The sequence below is a fragment of the Nanorana parkeri genome, unplaced genomic scaffold (assembly GCF_000935625.1).
Source record: "Nanorana parkeri isolate BGI_ZX_2015 unplaced genomic scaffold, ASM93562v1 scaffold27, whole genome shotgun sequence".
Classification (NCBI taxonomy): domain Eukaryota; kingdom Metazoa; phylum Chordata; class Amphibia; order Anura; family Dicroglossidae; genus Nanorana; species Nanorana parkeri.
The window spans coordinates 2,865,204-2,882,967 of NW_017306295.1; the positions used below are offsets into that span (position 1 = coordinate 2,865,204).

Consider the following 17,764-nt stretch of genomic DNA (forward strand, 5'->3'; position numbering starts at 1 on the left):
AGGGGGTTCATCAATCACCAGCTTTTCTCCTGTCTATGTGTAGGTTTAGAAGAAACCTTTGGAAGTAGTTAAGATTGTTTGCTAACATTTATACATCATGTGATGTCTACTGGCATCTTCGATATGTGTTTATCCCAGGCAAGGTTTCTAACAGACACTTGTAAGGCTTCCAACTCCAGATTATTAGCCTGGTCGGCTCTTGGGTTGTAGGTGTGTATAGGTACGGCAGGCAAATTAGACTGAAAGCTCTTTCAGCTACAAATATTTGTGGGAATAATTGAATGTTCTCCATAAAGTGCTGAGGACCATATTAACAATTAAACAAAAGATTTAAATATATGTGATTGGTTGGCTCATTAATAACCAGTCATGAAATGAATTCTGTTTAAAAAAAATACGCTTTGTCACAGTATTAGTCTCATGACTAGCATATCCAGTATTCTAAATGGTAAGTTAGTTCTTTGTTTTGCAAAAAAACATACTGTACAAGACAAAGGAGCTGCGTAAACAGCATAGGAAACTTTTTATAGGAAACTTTAAGTGGTCAGCACTAAAAATATATTTAAAGCCATTTGTTTCACTTTTGGTTAGAGAAAGGAACTGGTAAAATTCACAATTTTTTTTTTTTGCTGCCTGTATCTTATTGCTCAGATTTTCCTTTACTTCCTGTCTCGAAAAAAAAGTGATTACAGATCTCACAAAGATAAAGGAAATCCTCTCAAAGACAGCTGTCACCAGAAGTATATCCACTGGAATATATATCCTGTGCCTCTGTTTTTCTTCTCTTTTTTTCTCTTTTTTTTTTCATATCTCTATAGGTTGAACTCGATGGACATGTGACTTTTTTCAACCTGAGTAACTATGTAACTATGGAAGACTTCCCCTCTATTCCTGACCCAGTGACAACTCAGTTACAGTACAGGGGTTCTAAACACTTCCTCCTCTATCCAGGATAGATACACTTTAAGAGCACCTTTATACCAATAGGCTGGCTTCTTTCAGCAACTGATCGACACTAGTCACATCACAACCTGGGTGTGATGACTTGTGGAGAGCGGCATGGTGTGAAAAAATGCAGATATGCTGCATTGTTTTTAAAGTTCACTGGATGGCACTGCAGGTCACCACACTGATGCTCAACTAACTGTGTTTCTGTGCTGAGACCTGAATTGAGTGTACACTTTGTTTTTTTAAAACTTTATTTTGAACGGACAAACAAAAAAACCAGTGTGATGTCTATAACAGCACATCGCACCTACCTCTGCTGGACCTAAATCAGCATTTTAGAGTGCGTGCTACTGTGAACTAACTCTTCTTACAATTTAACCATTTCAGCACTGGTGCTCTTATTCCCCTTATAGACCAGAGAAATGTTTACAATAACCTTATGTGTCTATTTATTTGGTGTTAATTTTGTCATTCCGTAAGGTAATACATATATAGTCTGTTTTTTGTTTTTGTTTTTTAGGGGGTGACTAGGCTTTCCTTTGGCAACATTATTTTGTAAAAATGATTTTACTTTATATGGGATTTTTTTTTTTTTATAAAATTCATTTTTTTCTGTTCCTACCAGTTAAGTTTTATTTCCCAAAAAGTACTTTATATTCTATATATTGTCCCCTTTAAAATGACGCACAAATTATGTTTCTGGTATAAAGCATGGCAAAGTAATTTGCCAATAGAAAAAAAATGGTGTTTCCTTTTTCAGTTGTGCACATTTTTATTGTTATGCGACATTGCCAAATGACCCAAACAAGATAAATGAAAATGTACAAAACAATAAATAAATAACTATGGTATAAAATCAGAAGAAAAAAAACAGCTACGGGGAGAATAGGAAGGGGTTATTTAAGCCTGATAATGGTTAACTAAGGGTTAATAAGAGATTAAACAGGCATTTATATTTAAAAAAGAACAATTATTTTACACCCTGGATCTGCATATCATTAAAATAGTAAATACAATAAAAAAAACTCAATGACGCTTGCAGACAATCTACAAGTGTCATTGTAAACAGGAGTATTGGCTGTAAAAATACAAAGCAATTACCAGTTGTCATTTTGACAGCCGGTAATTCCAATTAATAATGGTGGAGTGAGCAGTAGCAGAGCGAGAGAAGCTGAAGTTTTTTTTAGGGCGTACAGCTTACATTCAAAATTCCTAAAGTAGTATTAAACGCTCAAACTTTTTTTCAATAGTGAATCCAGATCAAATAAATATACATTGCCCTGCAAAGTACTTACAAAGTTCTGCATGCTGATATAAAATCATCTTACATTCATTAGTTAAACATATTTCACTTACAATTCATTTTCTACTTACTGGTTCTCTTTGGCAAAAAATATGTAATGTGCCTAAGTTTTGCATCCTGGGAAGGTTACATCAGCAGCGCAGTGGTGGTAAATCGCATCTGTAATCTCATGAGATCACAGGGAAAGGCATTTTCCTCCCCTGAGATGATGTGCATGGTCACATGTGCCAGAGTTCCAGGAAGTAAAGGGAGATGGATTCATCTGCCCTTAAAAACAATGGCTACTCTGAGAAGAATGGAGAGGAAAAGAAAAACAAAGTATGCAAAGAATGAAAAGTCTGCAATTATCTAGAAGTATGTGTTTGTAGATTGTCATTATTAAACATGTCTAAAGGTGCCTTTGCTGTTATTTTGAAGATAAAGATCCTCTTTAAGCACCTCTTACATGATGCTGCAGCTTGGGGAATCAGGGCCAATAGCTAGCCCTGCCAATCAGATTTACAACTTCCTGGAATGTTTTAATAAGACTGGTGACTTTTAAGAAGAGTTAGCAATGGCCATATCCTTCCATCACTGTCCGACTGCTGTTGGGGATGTGGGACTGGAGAAGACACCATGCTACATATTTGGTGGTCCTGTCAACTTATCCATCTTACCGCCAGTCCAATTTCAGACTATGCAGTCCACTTACAAGTATAAACTGTCTGGAGACTCTGAAGGTGGCCCTATTACGCATATTGGGGGGAATTTATCATAGCAACTGCGAGTGTTTGAACTCGCATATGGTTGCATGGGATATATTTGCGCCAGATTTATGCTGCTAGCGTAACGTTGTTCATAAATTAGATTAAATAGACTCCAGGAACAAGACTTGCAACTCCAGGGAAAAAGCTTAACTGTCGCTTCTTGAAGAAGTGGTCATGGGGACTTGGAAAAATAGTGCAAGCTCTGGTCACATGTTAAAAGGAGAGGTTAAACAGATTTGCACATTAAAAAAATGATCAAAGAGGCTAAAACTGTTGCATTTGCTTTGATAACTTCCCCCCAATATGTCTGTGTGTTGGGTAGTGGGGATGACCAAGACTCCACTCAGGTTATTCACTACCCACATTTTTTGTGATTTGTTGTTATTTTGAAGATATGGGTGAAGTTGCTCTTTAACCCCAAACTTTCCAATTCATAATACTTAAAGAGAAACAATGAAGTCTTCCAATATATACAGTAAAGTTCAGGTGTTTCACTAGTGTTTCAATATCTGTTAAATTTTAGAAGCATTTCAGAATTCAAAAAGACAGACTTAAGTGGGGTTGATTTTGTCTTTGAGCTTGGTTTTAACATTCCTGAAACCCAAAGCCTAAGAAGCTTCTTAACTCTTACGTTTCCAGCAAGCACCCTACATCTTTTACAGAGAAAAAGCCCCCTTACATACCGCTAATTTAATGTATTTTCCATATTTTGATTTACATATTCCAGGCTACTTAATTACATTTTGATATACAATAATGTATGAGTGTATAAGATACCTGTTTCAAAAGATACTTTTATCTGTCAGTGTGGTACCATTTTTCCTATAAAGCAATCATGTGGTCACACTCACAAACACATTTCTGTTAAAGTAAGACTAGGTGTGTTTAGGAAAAGTCATTCCCTTTGTCATCACAGTACAGCCATATTGCTTGATTGCAGACTCTAGCATTCTGTTGATTGTCAAGTGTTGTATAAAATGATTATCACAAGAGATTAATGCAAAAAGACCATTCCCTGTTTAAACCACAATTTGCAACAAACTACGGGTCTGCAATCAAACAGAAATTGTTCTAACAAATCCTGTTTTCCATCATATTTGAGAAAGATGGCCAGGAGGCTAATCCCGCAAAATGTATGCTGCTATAATCAATCAAAATCATTAGAATGAGTAATCAGCATCTGATTATACAACACATTCCTGGCAATATTAATCAAAAAGATTAATATATTTTCAAATCTGAAAGGTACTTTTGCTCCATCAAATGAGACCTGCATATGGAATATACAAGCTAGAGCTCTACCAGTTAACAGTCCAAAGCTACTTCAATGTTAAACCTGCACTCCAGACTTCCTTTCATTTCTGCACAATTGTACAGGCTTCTCTCCTGTACTGAAAATGCTTACTCGGAGTTCACTGCACACTGTGAGCTTCTCACATTGCGCATTAGAAGCTGCAGCCAGTTAGATAAAGCTTGTCCCATTTCTGCTGGGGGAAATGCTAACTTTATTTTAATTTATATTTTTACTATTTTCTTTGGTTATCATCATAGGTATTTCCAAAGATATTTTTATCTCTTCAATTAATATGTCTAATATGCTGCTTTAGAGAGTCCCTTTACAGCATCTATCTGAACTGGTTTATGCTCAGTGCTGGTTTGGAGTATCTGGACCCAACTGGACAAAAGATTGTGGGGCCTGTCTGGAATCTGACCTTCAGGTACTGGCTTCTGCTAGTGGAGCTTTCTAGACCTTTGTACTGAGTTAGTGCGAACACTCTCCAGGTCCCGAGTCATGCTACTGTATCTGGCACACCGTGTCAGTAAGTCCATAAATGAGGTGAAGATTGCCTAAAATGTGACCTTCAGGCACTGGGCTCTGCTTGTGGTGTTTCCCAGACAAAGCCACAAAGCACTCTTCAGGTCCAGGGCAGTAGCTCAGCCTCTGGTGTGACTCAGTCTCTGAAGACCCACCCTGTGGGTGTGCCTTTTTGGATATGGTGTAGAGTCTGGACATCATGGGGAATATCCTTTGGGCACAGAGTTCTGAATTTTGACACTTTCCAAAAATCAGTGTACTTTGTTAGTTAGCCGCAGAGCATTCCCCAAACTTGGAGCAGTGGCACAGCCTCTGGTGTGACCTAGCTTCTGAACCCTTTCTTTGTGAATGAACCTCTCAGTGGGGCAAAGTTAAACTAATATGCATCTTTCAGGCACTGAACTCTATATTGTGACACTTTCTAATTCCCTATGTACTGTGTCAGTTAGACACACACCATTCTACATTTTTAGAGCCATGGTACAGCCTCTGTTGTGCCCCAGTTTCTGTTGCTTCCCTTTGTGACCCCTGTTCCTTTGGGCACTGAACTCTGCACTGTGGCACTTTCCAGTCCCTTGTATACTGTGTCTGTTAGTCATGGACCGTTTTGTAGTTTGAGAGCTCTAGACTTTTCCTATAAAACGATTAATTCCTATGGAATATGTGAATGTTTTTAATCTGTTTAATAAAGCGCTGGTTTTTAAGACATATTGCACTATTAATTGTTTATGTTTTTTGGAGTGGGAGAGGAGATGCAGACTTCCGGATGGTGGAATTGAACGTGGTGAGAGTATAAACAACGGAGGAAACCAGGGTTGGAGACCGTTTGATACCGCACTAAATTCTGTTTGACCACCTTGAAAAAGAGGACATTGATGTTTGGTGAGTGCGGATCTATATGTGTTATGTGCACAGCGGTGGATTAACACTGATGTTAAAAAGAGGATACATGGCACAGAGAGATTGAAGAGTATGTCTTTGCACATTGTGGATTGGACATCAATACTATTCACTTTCTATATGTTACACATTATGATTGACACTATTTGTAATGGTGATATATAAGAAGCTCACCGTAATTAATTTTGGATTTTTATTTTCATTTTATGATTGTTGATTTGTTTATTGATTTATGTATTCATTGTACACTGAAATAGGTGAATTTAGTCCTATTTGTAGCGCAGTACATTCATCATTCCAATACGTAAAAGGATCATTAACTTTTAGTGCAGCAGCTCAATAGGTACACAGGTTTTTTTTCCACAAACGCAGATCATTAATTTTATTTATGGAAATGGTTACTGTGCAAGATTCTGATAGTTCCCATCATACTGTCATCACGTTTCTACTCTTTGAGTATAGCAGGTACTTTCCCATTTGCACCCTTTTGGGATTGTGAGATTGATGGGAACTCCATTATCAAACTTCCTTTTCATTCTGTCCCTTGGGTCACACTGCAGAATATGGATTTTAGACAATACACAACATATGAGAATTGTCCCTTTATCCCCTTTTCTTTTATCAGAGAAATAATGTTATAGCTGGATATATCCACTTTCATACTCTTGGATCAGGTTCTATGAAACATACACCTTCCTAAGTCATAACAGAATATCTGTATAAGTCAGTCTTTTCACCGGACTTCCGCTGCACTTGCCCTTTGCAATACCGTTCACGTGCAATATCTTTTTTTCCAGAGGAAATCAAATACTCCACCTGTCACTAACTGACGTCTGGCTCCTTACACTGGACAGCATTGGCGGTCTCATAATGTCCACACTATTTCCATGCAGAACTCAAAATCTTGTTTCTGGATCTCTCCATCTAAATGTTTTCTCCCTTATACTGTGAGGGTTCTGTTCACGAACGCAACTTCTCTTCCTTCCTCACAAAGAAATATCCATCTTATTACTTCTGGTGATCATTGTGGGACCATTTTGTTGGAAGAAAGATCCCCTTTCTGCTCTATATCAACCAGATTGTATTGTGACTATCACACCTCTGTATCCTCTATTGCGGAGTTCTAATCCTTTCTGTTTGGAGGTACCTGTATGTCTATCGCATTACAATATACCCTCACTTACCGTTCACTTTTATAGAGGCATGTGAATCTCTCCACAAGCAAAATATAGTAAAAACAGAATGTGATTATAATCAGTGTCCTTCACTGAAACGATATTTTACACTGTATTTTTACAACATCCGAGTCAGTACCTGCAGTTGTCTAGAAAATGAAGCCATCCACCATATGGGGATAAGCAAGCTCTAAGCTTCTCTCTCCATAGACAACACTAACCCTCAATCAAAGTGCCCTGCAGTTGAATGTGGAAATTGCTCTCAGTAAAGTCTTACAATGTAGGTTCACCTAATGTTTCATTTGCTAATACTAAATAGCTCTCAAGATCATTGAATACGCCCTACCTACAGCACACAAAACATAGGCACAATAGGATGAAAATGGAAAAGAGAGGTTTGCATGACCACTAAAAAGGATCACTTGACCATTTGAGGTGTTGCATCAAAGAGAATGGAAGGCAATGTTATCAACATGCCATGTTCCACAGTCCTCCAAAGTCCTTTGAAGAATCCCAACACACTCTATACTAGTTCAGGAAAGTTTAGCTTGAAAGGGTCAGCCTACCCAAAAATAAAATGTCAGTAATAGGTGATAAATGGAGCAAGTTACATCTGGCTTAAACAGCTTGAAGACTCTGATGGAGAGTTCTTGATCTGTTACCACTTATATTGGGGTGATAGGTGTTTGAATTGTCCTGTTGCAGTCTAAGTAATAAATATAAATAAAACATCCAATAACAAGTGTGGGAAGCCATGTTATGCCTGTGACATTTGTGCAGATATTTAGCCACTGGCGTCCCGAAGAATATACAAAACCTTAGGAAACGAATGCCTCCTATTCTTTACAGCCAAATACAGCACACCGTTAGCCTTTATTTACATCTGCACATTTTATCAGCCAGGACAACAGCCATCTCAGGGTTTGAAAGTTTGGTTAAAAGCTGACATAAGCACAGTGGCAACTGTGACAGACTTGAATTGAACTGCTTTGGGAAACTTACGGAAGGTAATTTACCAAGACTGGAACAGACAGAACCTGAAGCAGCTGTGCATGGCATCAGCTTCTAGCTTTTATTTTCAAAGCTTAAAGTGACATTAACCCCCCCATGCTGCTTTAAGGACTTACCTTAAATGATGCCTCTTGATCCGATCATCTTCTTTCCAGTAGTTTTCAGGAGTCCCTCCAGTGCTGGTCTCTGATCCAGCGCAGACTCCTCGGGTCCCACGGTGTCTATGTGCACTGACTTACCCTGTGTCTCTTCTCTTCTCCCGGCCGAAGATCTCTACTGTGCATGCAAGCGCCCTAAGACCCTTCATGGCCGCTTGAGAATCTTCAGATCTTTGGACTGGAGCGAGCGGCGGAGACACAGGTACGTTTTTGCCTATTTGGTATCTTTTATTACTTTTTTGAATGTTTTTGCATATATCTACTGCTTGCTAGCAGTAGATATATGAAAAAAAAAAGGTTTAAGTGTACTTTAACTGAAGAGAGAAGCGGATTGATTACTATAGGCAACTGCTGTCTGCTCCAGCTTTAGTAAATTTGCCCCAATGAGTTTTAGTTACACTTTAAGCAGTCTAAAGTTTAACAGCAAGCAGATATAAAAACACATAATTTCATCCAGTAATGTTTCCATTGAAAAAATTAAATGTGTTTTTACCTAAATCTACAATAAATATCAGAATATTTCTTGATATGAGCCTTCTGTAAACAATTTACAAATCTTTGCCAAATAAAATAGCTTCCATATACTATATGCTGTGTATTTTGTTAGAACTGAAATATTAGGTTTGGTTGGACTCCATCCTTAACCCCTTCTAGTATGTTACTAATATTTTAAACTGACGTACCTTATAAAATCTTCTTCATCCTCCCTTTTGGGTCTTAATTGTTTAGGCTGTGTCATGTTCAGCCAGTTGGGAAGGGATTTCAGTAGTCTAGTGATGTCATCATCCTTTGCCCAAGAAGCACTTATTGCCAGCTTCTCATCCGTTTGAACAATGCTCCTACAATGAAACAAACCAGTTAGGCCACATTTGCGGACACATTTCAATTGTGTGAACGACAGTTTAAAATTGAACTCTGGGCATGTACAAAATTAACCCTTGCAGTGGGACCGCATGTTTTGTCTATGGTCTAAAATAAAAAAAAGATAGACTCACCAGATCCTCGATCAGCCTCTGATCTCTGTCAGAGTAAATACTTTAAGCCTCTACTTTTAATTTGTATCGTGAGACACAAAAGGGTTCTCCTCTCTCATAGCTGCTTTTTTGCAGTGGCGATTGAGCCACTTGCCCATTTGCTATGGCATTCTGCAGGAGTGGCAGGTTTTAGTACTATTCAAGAGGAGATGAAGATTGCATTAAATGCGAATAACATGCTCTTATTTTTGACACTCACTCCTTTCTCCTGACCACCATGTCCCTCATTACCAAGTCTGGTAAATTCTCCGGTCTGATAATTAATTGTGACAAATTGATATTATTTCTATTACCATTAAGCACTTTATACAGTCTAATCTTATCTTTTTAGTATCTGGATTTACGCCAGACTGAATTGAGGGGGTTCTTGTTGTTACTGGTCCACTATTATCATTGCATATCCTATACTACGGTATTGATAGGAAGACAGAATCTCTATCAAGAGGTCTCTATAGGATCTTAAAAGACCTTCCAATGTAAATAGGTTCTACATTTACGGTAGCTTTTTCCTGTGTGAATTGTTGGGCCTACTGTGTTCTAGTTGGAATAGTAGTCCCTCTCTTTCCTCAGTGTAGATCTAATTGGAATAATGGTCCCTTCTCTTCCCAAGATAGGGCCAAAAGTAGAGTGACATATTTTGTCATATTCATTGTTAAAGATTCTTATGGAGTATCTGAACTTCCGGGTGACCCTTGAGGTCATCCGCAAGTTCTGTTCAGTTGAGATCTTGGACTAAAGCAATGGCCTAAAGCAAAGTTATAACTTTTTCTCCTCTCCAACTTTTTACTCTTTTAGTTTCTGTTTAATAAATGGAAAAACTGTTGAAGAAAGCTATGATGTGTATGATAGGAATATTTGATATTTCAATAAGAGATATTGCAATAAAATAACCAATTCAATTTTATTTAGGCCAGTATAAAATAAAATATAGCCATTTCTGGTTTTTATTTTCAACTGAGCTTTCTAAAAAGATAAACACATAACACAAGCCATGTACAAAAAATTCTGTGATTTGTAGAGAGCACATTTTCCACATGAGGAGATAAGCGGGTGAGGACTGATTATCATGTCAGGCAGAGTAAAGCTTGCATTCTCCATATTCTATTAGTACCACAGCTTGCTACATACTTAGTTAATCCAATCATCAAAGCTATCAACAATAATTTGTTTTCTAGTTTTACATTTGAAAACGCACTAACACCACTAACTTTTAATTTCACTCAGAGCCCTTTGAGAACCAGAGGCTACAAGAGGCAAGACTCGCCTGAGTTAACATTTTAGCTATACTGCTGTTCATCCAGAACACAAACTACAAAATATAGATTGGCCGTACCATGTGCGTGTGTAATTGCTTTTTCCTAGTATCCAGCATGTGAAACTAATTAAGACCCGCAGGCCTCAAGTGATACAGTAAACACCAAATCCATTTTAAGATATTAAGATTTAGCTGTGCTGAAGTCAATATGTGATACAGACCTTAAATGAGTATTTAAGAGTAAGAAAAATAATGAACTTGTATAAATCAATGTATCTGCCTTCTCTATGTAAATAAAAGAAATATAACCCTAAAGCAATGCCTCATAAGATTGTCTATTTCCTATGTTTATTAAACAAGTGTCAACAACCAAACTAAAACTTTACCAAACACAGAAAATAACACAATAAGGGCCTTATCATTTATGTGTGCGCAATATACTGTATATCAGACAACATTCCCTTTTTGAAAAACTTTTTCTTAGTTCTCTAAAAGAGTTAGATTTGGCTAGATACAATTATATAATGTTAATGATTTAGAGAGAAGTCAGCATCAAATATATCTTTTTGTTAATTGCATGTAGGTCAAGTAATGTGGAAGTGTAATACTTAAAATCATATTAAAGTCAAAAAGATTTTAAGCTATTTCAAATGCTGATGAAATCACTTACAATGGATGCTGCTTTTTGATGTTTAAAAGTTTTAGTTTCCTGGTCCTGACTTCTTGTTTTAGAGTGAGTGCTATGCAGTCACCATTGTGTGTGCTAGTAAACTGTGAGGGGGATTTATCTGGGCATTATCCAGAGTCAGTATCTACTTCCAGGACTGAGACACTGGCTCAGAGGTGACGCAATCATGTAAAACCTGGTGATTGTTCCCTTCTTTACTATGTACACAAACACCGAACATGGATCAGCCTCTCAATTTCTGCCTTGATACTAAGTTACAGGGGAGAATTTATCACATCTGGAGCAGTTGCCTATGCCAACCAATCAGCTTCTCTCTTTAGTTTGTTCAGTTAAGGTTTCAAAATGAAAGGTGGATGCAGATTGGTTACCATGCAACTGCTCCAGTTTTGATAAATTTCCCTCACAGTGTTTTAGTCTGATCACTAGAGAGAGGGAGACTGAGGAAATGCTTCCTACAGTAGACTAATAACATCATCTAATCTTAGGCTAAATCATTTGACTGGAGCTCAAGGACTGCTCTTCAATGATAAAAGGTAGAGCTGTGTAAAAAACTATAGTTTTAAACTTTGCATGTCAGGAATATATTCATGCAGAATTGTAAAGTTAGTGATAGGTCCACATTAATACTTGGGTTTCTTTGTACAATTCCTAATTATATTTACAGGGGGCAGCTATCTGTATCAATTATACACATAGGCTCTCCTTTCTGTTTTACAGTGCTACCCACTGATTGTGTTTACTGCTCTTTTTGCATGTCTATACATCAGTCAACATAAATTACTATGTCACCTTAATAGTTCATAAGCAGGGATGCCTCATCTACCCTCCAGAGCAAGCATATAGAAACGTGAATGTAAAAATTTTTTAAGTAAAACTGCAAAAATAACAACAGTTTTTATTTTTTTCAGGCTTTTTAACTCTTTTTTTTACCTGGTAATTCTGTGAAAAGCACATTTATTCTCTACGAGTGGCTAAACGCACCCTACTGAATCCACGGAGGGAACAGGGAACTATGGTTGCCACTCATGGGCAGAACTTTAAACATGTCTACCCATTACATTGGGGGGTCGGAAAAAAGGTTGTTTACAGACGAAAGGTAAGATTGTTTTATACTTCCAGTTCAGCTCAAAGTGACAAGGTAGCTGCATGTCTGACAAGATCAAAAGACATTTACCTTCTGAAAATGTTATTAGCAGAAAGGAAGGAAGGATACATAGTTACATAGTATTTGAGGTTGAATAAAGACATTAGTCCATCAAGTCCAACCTATTAGGATCTCATTCTAGGAGTACCTGTACCCCTGTATATTACGGTATTACGGATACAAATGCAGCCACTACACCTGAGCACTGCAATATATTAAAATTGTGTTCGGTTTAGTAATCCTTGAATTAAGGTTTGCTGTCTCCACATTATCAGAAAGCTTGCATGTGAACCAATAATAGCCATATTGGTAAAAAGCTTTTTTTCTTTTTGGTATCACCGATCCTTACCAGCCACCACTGATCAAATTTGAACATAGGATGTGTAAGGGTAGAATGGCGGCCGCGCAAAGACCCTATCTCCGAAGATGGACCATAGTGCGCAGGTGTGCACAACCGAAGGTGTGCGGGAAGACGCACAAACAGCAGGTGCACAGGAAATTACATCTTACCTCATAGGTGGCTATATAAGAACAAGCCTGAGCTCACAACATTGCTGATGGTCTTGTCAGATAGTGCTTCCTGTTTCCTGTTGAATTTGCCTCTGACCTGTTTTGACCTGGATTGTCTTGAACCACTCTGCTGCTTGCTGCCTGCTCCTGACCCTGACTTTTTTTCCTGGACTTCGCTCTTGCCTTCTGACTCGGTACCTTGCTGCCCAGCTGGCTCTGACCCTTGGCTTTCTGGACCCCGATTCCTGTCTCCTGAATCTGTTCCCACGCTGCCCGCCCGATTTTGACCTTTGGCCTGCTGACTACGCTGCCAGACGTCTCCTGCACAGTGTTTGCTTCCAGCCCGTGGCACTCGTGCTCCTCGCTGTCCTACAGCCTTCTGTTCCAACCCCAGGGGTTGCAGGACACGACCTGCAAGAGAAGCCTCCTCATCTTCCGGTCTCTGCCTCATGTATGTGATAGGATGCTACAATTGTCATAGCAGGGGTGTGAAATTCCTATCGCCTGATGCCCAGGACATACAGTTCTGGCCGCCCTGCGGGTGTTTTTTTTTTTGCATTTAGCTTTGCTTTTGGCAGGCAGGGGTAAATGTACAGCGGGGAAGCCGCCACTCGTTTTGTACAAGTGACCTGGGCGATGTCACAGAGATCACTTGTAATAAGCCTGCTCGTCCGTCCTCCCCTGCTGCCCCCTCCATGGTCCACCCCCACCTCCGGCTGCATCTCTCCCTGCTGGCCGCATCCTTCCCTGCTGGCCGCATCCTTCCCCACTGTGGTTTTCGGGCCCCCCACTCTTCTGGGGGACCCGGGACCACGGCAAGGTGGTTCAGGTTGGACAGCGGGGAGCAGAGCTCTCCACTCTGCTCTGTGTGAACATTGAGATAGGAATGCTGCACTCGCAGCCTTCCCATCTTAGTGGTCACAGGGGAGCAAGCACAGTGCTGTGCTAAACTCCTGCATTGGAGGTGACAGGTTCAATAAAGAGAACCTGTCACCTCCAAATGCTATCACACCGGGGCTTGTTAGCTCCTGTGTGATAGCAATAAAAGGTAAATATTTATATTTTTTAAATGATAAAATAAACATTTTAAAAAAAGTGCTAAAGTCAAAAATAAAAAAAATTACATTAAAAAAAGGTGATAAAGTAAAAAAAAAAAAAATAAGAAGAAAAAAATGGTAGGTTCACTTTTCCAAGTAATTTGGGAAAATAGAATTATCGACTCAAATCTGGCCCCCTCTCGTCTCAACCCCCTACCTTTTGTGAACAGTCCTTCCCCTACACCGATATGGGTGTTCTATCTGTACCCCAGACTCCCATCCAGTGCAGCCCTGCACCGTAGCTTGCAAATTGTGCACACTCGTTGGTCAGCTTCTTAGCATGGTTGAATACGGTTTTGTTTTGGGTTTTTTTGTATTATCAGGACAAGTAGATTGGCCCCCTGCTTAGTCCTTGGGCAAGTAGGTTTTTAAAAAAATGTCCATACCCCTGCAGAGGTTGGGACCAGTTTATAAGTGGTAATGCAAAAGCAGTGGAGGCCAAAGCAACACATAAAATGAAAAACTTCTTAAATTTTTTGTAACACAACTGTTTTCCATTGCGATAGACTTTGGGTTATATAACCATGAAGCAAAACCACTAATTCTACAAAGTATAGGTAAGATTAATTGTAGAATATGAACGGTGCTGTTTATGTACTCTACTTGTGTCAGTACTATAATTTGAATAACTTTAAAATTGAATGCAAGGGGGAAAGGCTACTACATATGACGTACGTACCTGAATGCTACCATGCAGGTGTCCTTATACTCCTGTAGTTTCACACACACCATGTTCATGAACTGATCTGAGTAAGCACTTAGGTCGCGCATAAGGTTCATTAGATCTTGAATGCTCTTCTCCACAATGACGGTGCTCTGGAAGACAAAATAAAAAAAAATAGGTGAGGTCAACAAAACCTATTACCTGTAAAATCCTTTTCTTGGAGAATAGTACAAGAATTAGTCTTAATCAGGGGCAATCTGCAGCAACCTTCCGGTGACTTGACACTGGCAAACAAAGCTGCAAGGACAGACCCAATGTAACCCCCTCCTACTCCCAAGCAAGCCTCAGTATTGTGTCAAGCAATAGAGAAATCATAAGGAACAGAGGGAAGAGACCTGTGTACTGTACGCCAGGAAACCGATTTTACAGGCAAGTCAAAAATTAATCATACAGTACAGGGCACAGTACTTGTCTTAACGATGAGATATCCAAAAGCAGTCCAACTGAGGGGTGGGCAACAGAGTGGTCTACATTCAGCTGCAGGCTGCGGGATCTGGCCGGCGGCAGATGAATGGGGTTGGGGCGGATGATATCATGCGACTGCCTGTAAACAGAAAATCGGTACCTGATAACGGTTATCGGCCTGAAAGGTGGCCAATAAACAGTATCGGTTCAAAAAAAATTGATAACGGTCGACCCCTAACAGATACTCAAAGCAGTGAGTCAGAGCTGATTTCTGCAGAATTTTTGAATCAAAACAAACTTGTGAGAATCTTTAGAGCAAGAATGGGTCAAATGCCATCCTTGTTTGGAACTGTAGTAATGACCCCTTCAGAGAGGAGGGCTTGCTCATGAACTTGGAAAGTTTTCAGGTCCAAGCCTTCTGGTACAGAGTTGAGTGCTGGATTTGGACTTGGAGCTCAAGGCCTGAAAGAAATGAAAGAAACTCTTTTTTGACTTAGGAGCTAAAGGATTACCCGCAGGACCCTGCAGTGTCCAAGGAGTCACCAAACAGGTGTTCCCAATCAAAGTGTTCCTCTCGAAATGCTTCTTGCTTGGAAGTTCTGTCCATCAACACTTGAGTCATCCTGGATATCTGAGGAAGTGTATCCACTAAACCATCAATGTAGTAGCGTAAAGCCACATATGTTTAAGGACCGGGGGGGGGGGGGGGTTGGGTTGTCAGAATGTGCTTAGCCCAGACAGCAAGAGTCTGACAGGCTGCCATTGATGTAACAGGTGCACAGTGGAAAGTTCTAAAGAGATCAGGGCCTTAAAGAGAGCCTCTAAAATCTTGTACACAGGTTTCTTAAAAACTGAGCCCATTTCTTAAGAAATCCCTCATCAATAGTGTATTGCTTAAGAGGGACAAAAATATTTTCAAAGTGAGGCCAGCCACTGTGCAAAAGGTACTGGAGCATGTGAACAGGAAAGTGCTTAAGTGGTTTGGACATTTTTAAGGAACCCAGACTGGTGAGATTAGGGTGGAGCAAAGCAGGCTGCTCTAAAACCAGACAAGAGGGCGCCATGTCAAAAAAAGATTGAAATAATAACCTTAGGTTTGTGAGAGATATCATAAGATTGACCCTCGTCCTGAATCAAATGAAGCATCAGCCTTCACTTTGTCAGGAAGTGTAGCAGCAGCGAACAGCGAGTGTACCCGAAGGAGCAATGGAGGTCTCTAAAGAAGGAAGAGACCTAGACTGGGCACAGTGGTCATGGCTGACAAAACCAAAGGCCCCTAATCCCCAGAGCTTGCGCTTAAGATCTACCAAGTGTGTGAGGAATTCTACCACAAGGTGTACTCAAAACCATCAAATGTGGAGTGGGAAGGGTTAAGCCTTTTGTGTCAAGCACCGTAGGCAAATAAATGCCCAGGTGATGTCAAAGGATGGCTGTGCTGTGTGTAGTTGAGCAGGAGCTGTGAATTCCAGTCAATTAATGCACGCAAGTGGAGAAAATGCCACAGACGTGCAGTGATCTCACAGAGATCGAGGCTGCACAAGCTCAATAGCGGCTCCTAGTGGCTGGGAGACACAAGGGCTGTCAAATTCAAAAGTATAGAAACTCCTGGTCTATAGCCATGACAATTTATTTAATTTTGTCACAGCCTGTGGTCTGCTGTCAGCTTACAGGGAAAAAGAATGAAAAGAAATCTAGGCACCAGTAAAGGGCATGCAGTCCAGACTTGCCATGGGAAACTTGTGGCTGTCCCAGACTAAAAACAGGATGTTAGTGACAATTCCCATCCTGGATTCACCCTACGGACTGGCATACTTGTAAGGAGTCTTCAGGGATAGGGCTCCTACAGCAGCTAGACATGGGCCCTGAAATTAAGTACCAAAGGTGAGAGCCTAACACAGGATACAGTGCCCAGAGTAACATAAAAGGTCGTCTCTTGGTAACATCCCCCAAGGATCAGACAAGGAGTTAACCAAAAGCTGCAATTAGGGGTGCCCCAGGCACTACTAGCAGCTAAAAAAGTCATGTCAAAACAATAAAAAATAAAAATAAAAGCAAGGGAAATAGATTTCTTCTCTCAGTAGAGTGAATAAGTCCATTACTATGGACACTATTGGAAGTAAAAGTAGTTATACTAGGACTGAGTCCTGTGTCCTGTACTGTATGATTAAGAAAAAGTATTTAGGATTAATATAGCTCAGCACTACTGGAACAGATGTAAGATTGGTTTGTAAGGGCCTATTTTGTTATGACGTTTGTAAATATTAGGAAGTATGTGTATGTAAAAACTATACTATACCAAGAAAATGTAGGTTTCTCATAAGCATTACTGCAATTCTTCCAATTCACAGGACTCTCTAAAACCCCATTATATCTCAATCGAATGCCTTTCAATATAATTGATTCTTCCTTTTGCTTGTAAGTTATGTGTTCACTTGTCCAATAATTCTATCACTCTGGATGACAAACATCATACTTACATCCATACATTTCCACCTAACCTGTCAAGAAATGGCATTGAGCCCTCCCTGTACCTTTTTTATCCTTCATGAATACAGTATATATAGGGGTTTTGTTAAAACGTGAAAAATGTTTGGCTGAAGAAAACAGTTCCTGAAGCAGATGTTTTTGTATAACAGTAGGTTGTAAACACAAAAATAGTGCAGAAATCTGGAAATACTAAGCTGGTTTGATGGGACTGCAGACACATATCAGGAGGCCATGTTAAGAAACATGTAGGAATAAAAGAATAAATATGGAATTGTAGATATATAACAATTTTAATACTGTAAGTCAAGGCAGTGAAGTCATCAACTTTGTAAATTGCTTTTTAGCTATATTGTTCTATTATGC

At 39.4% G+C, this 17,764-nt stretch overlaps 1 protein-coding gene across 1 annotated transcript in view; it reads right to left on the bottom strand.

The window, feature by feature from the left end:
- Positions 1-17,764, bottom strand: part of EXOC4 (exocyst complex component 4) — a 345,298-nt gene that overhangs the window by 75,777 nt on the left and 251,757 nt on the right. Inside the window, exons 12-13 of the mRNA XM_018566438.1 lie at positions 14,465-14,601; positions 8,741-8,896 (exon numbers count right to left, since the gene is read on the bottom strand). Of these exons, the coding sequence (XP_018421940.1) occupies positions 8,741-8,896; positions 14,465-14,601 (293 nt within the window). The remainder of the gene's footprint in view (positions 1-8,740; positions 8,897-14,464; positions 14,602-17,764) is intronic.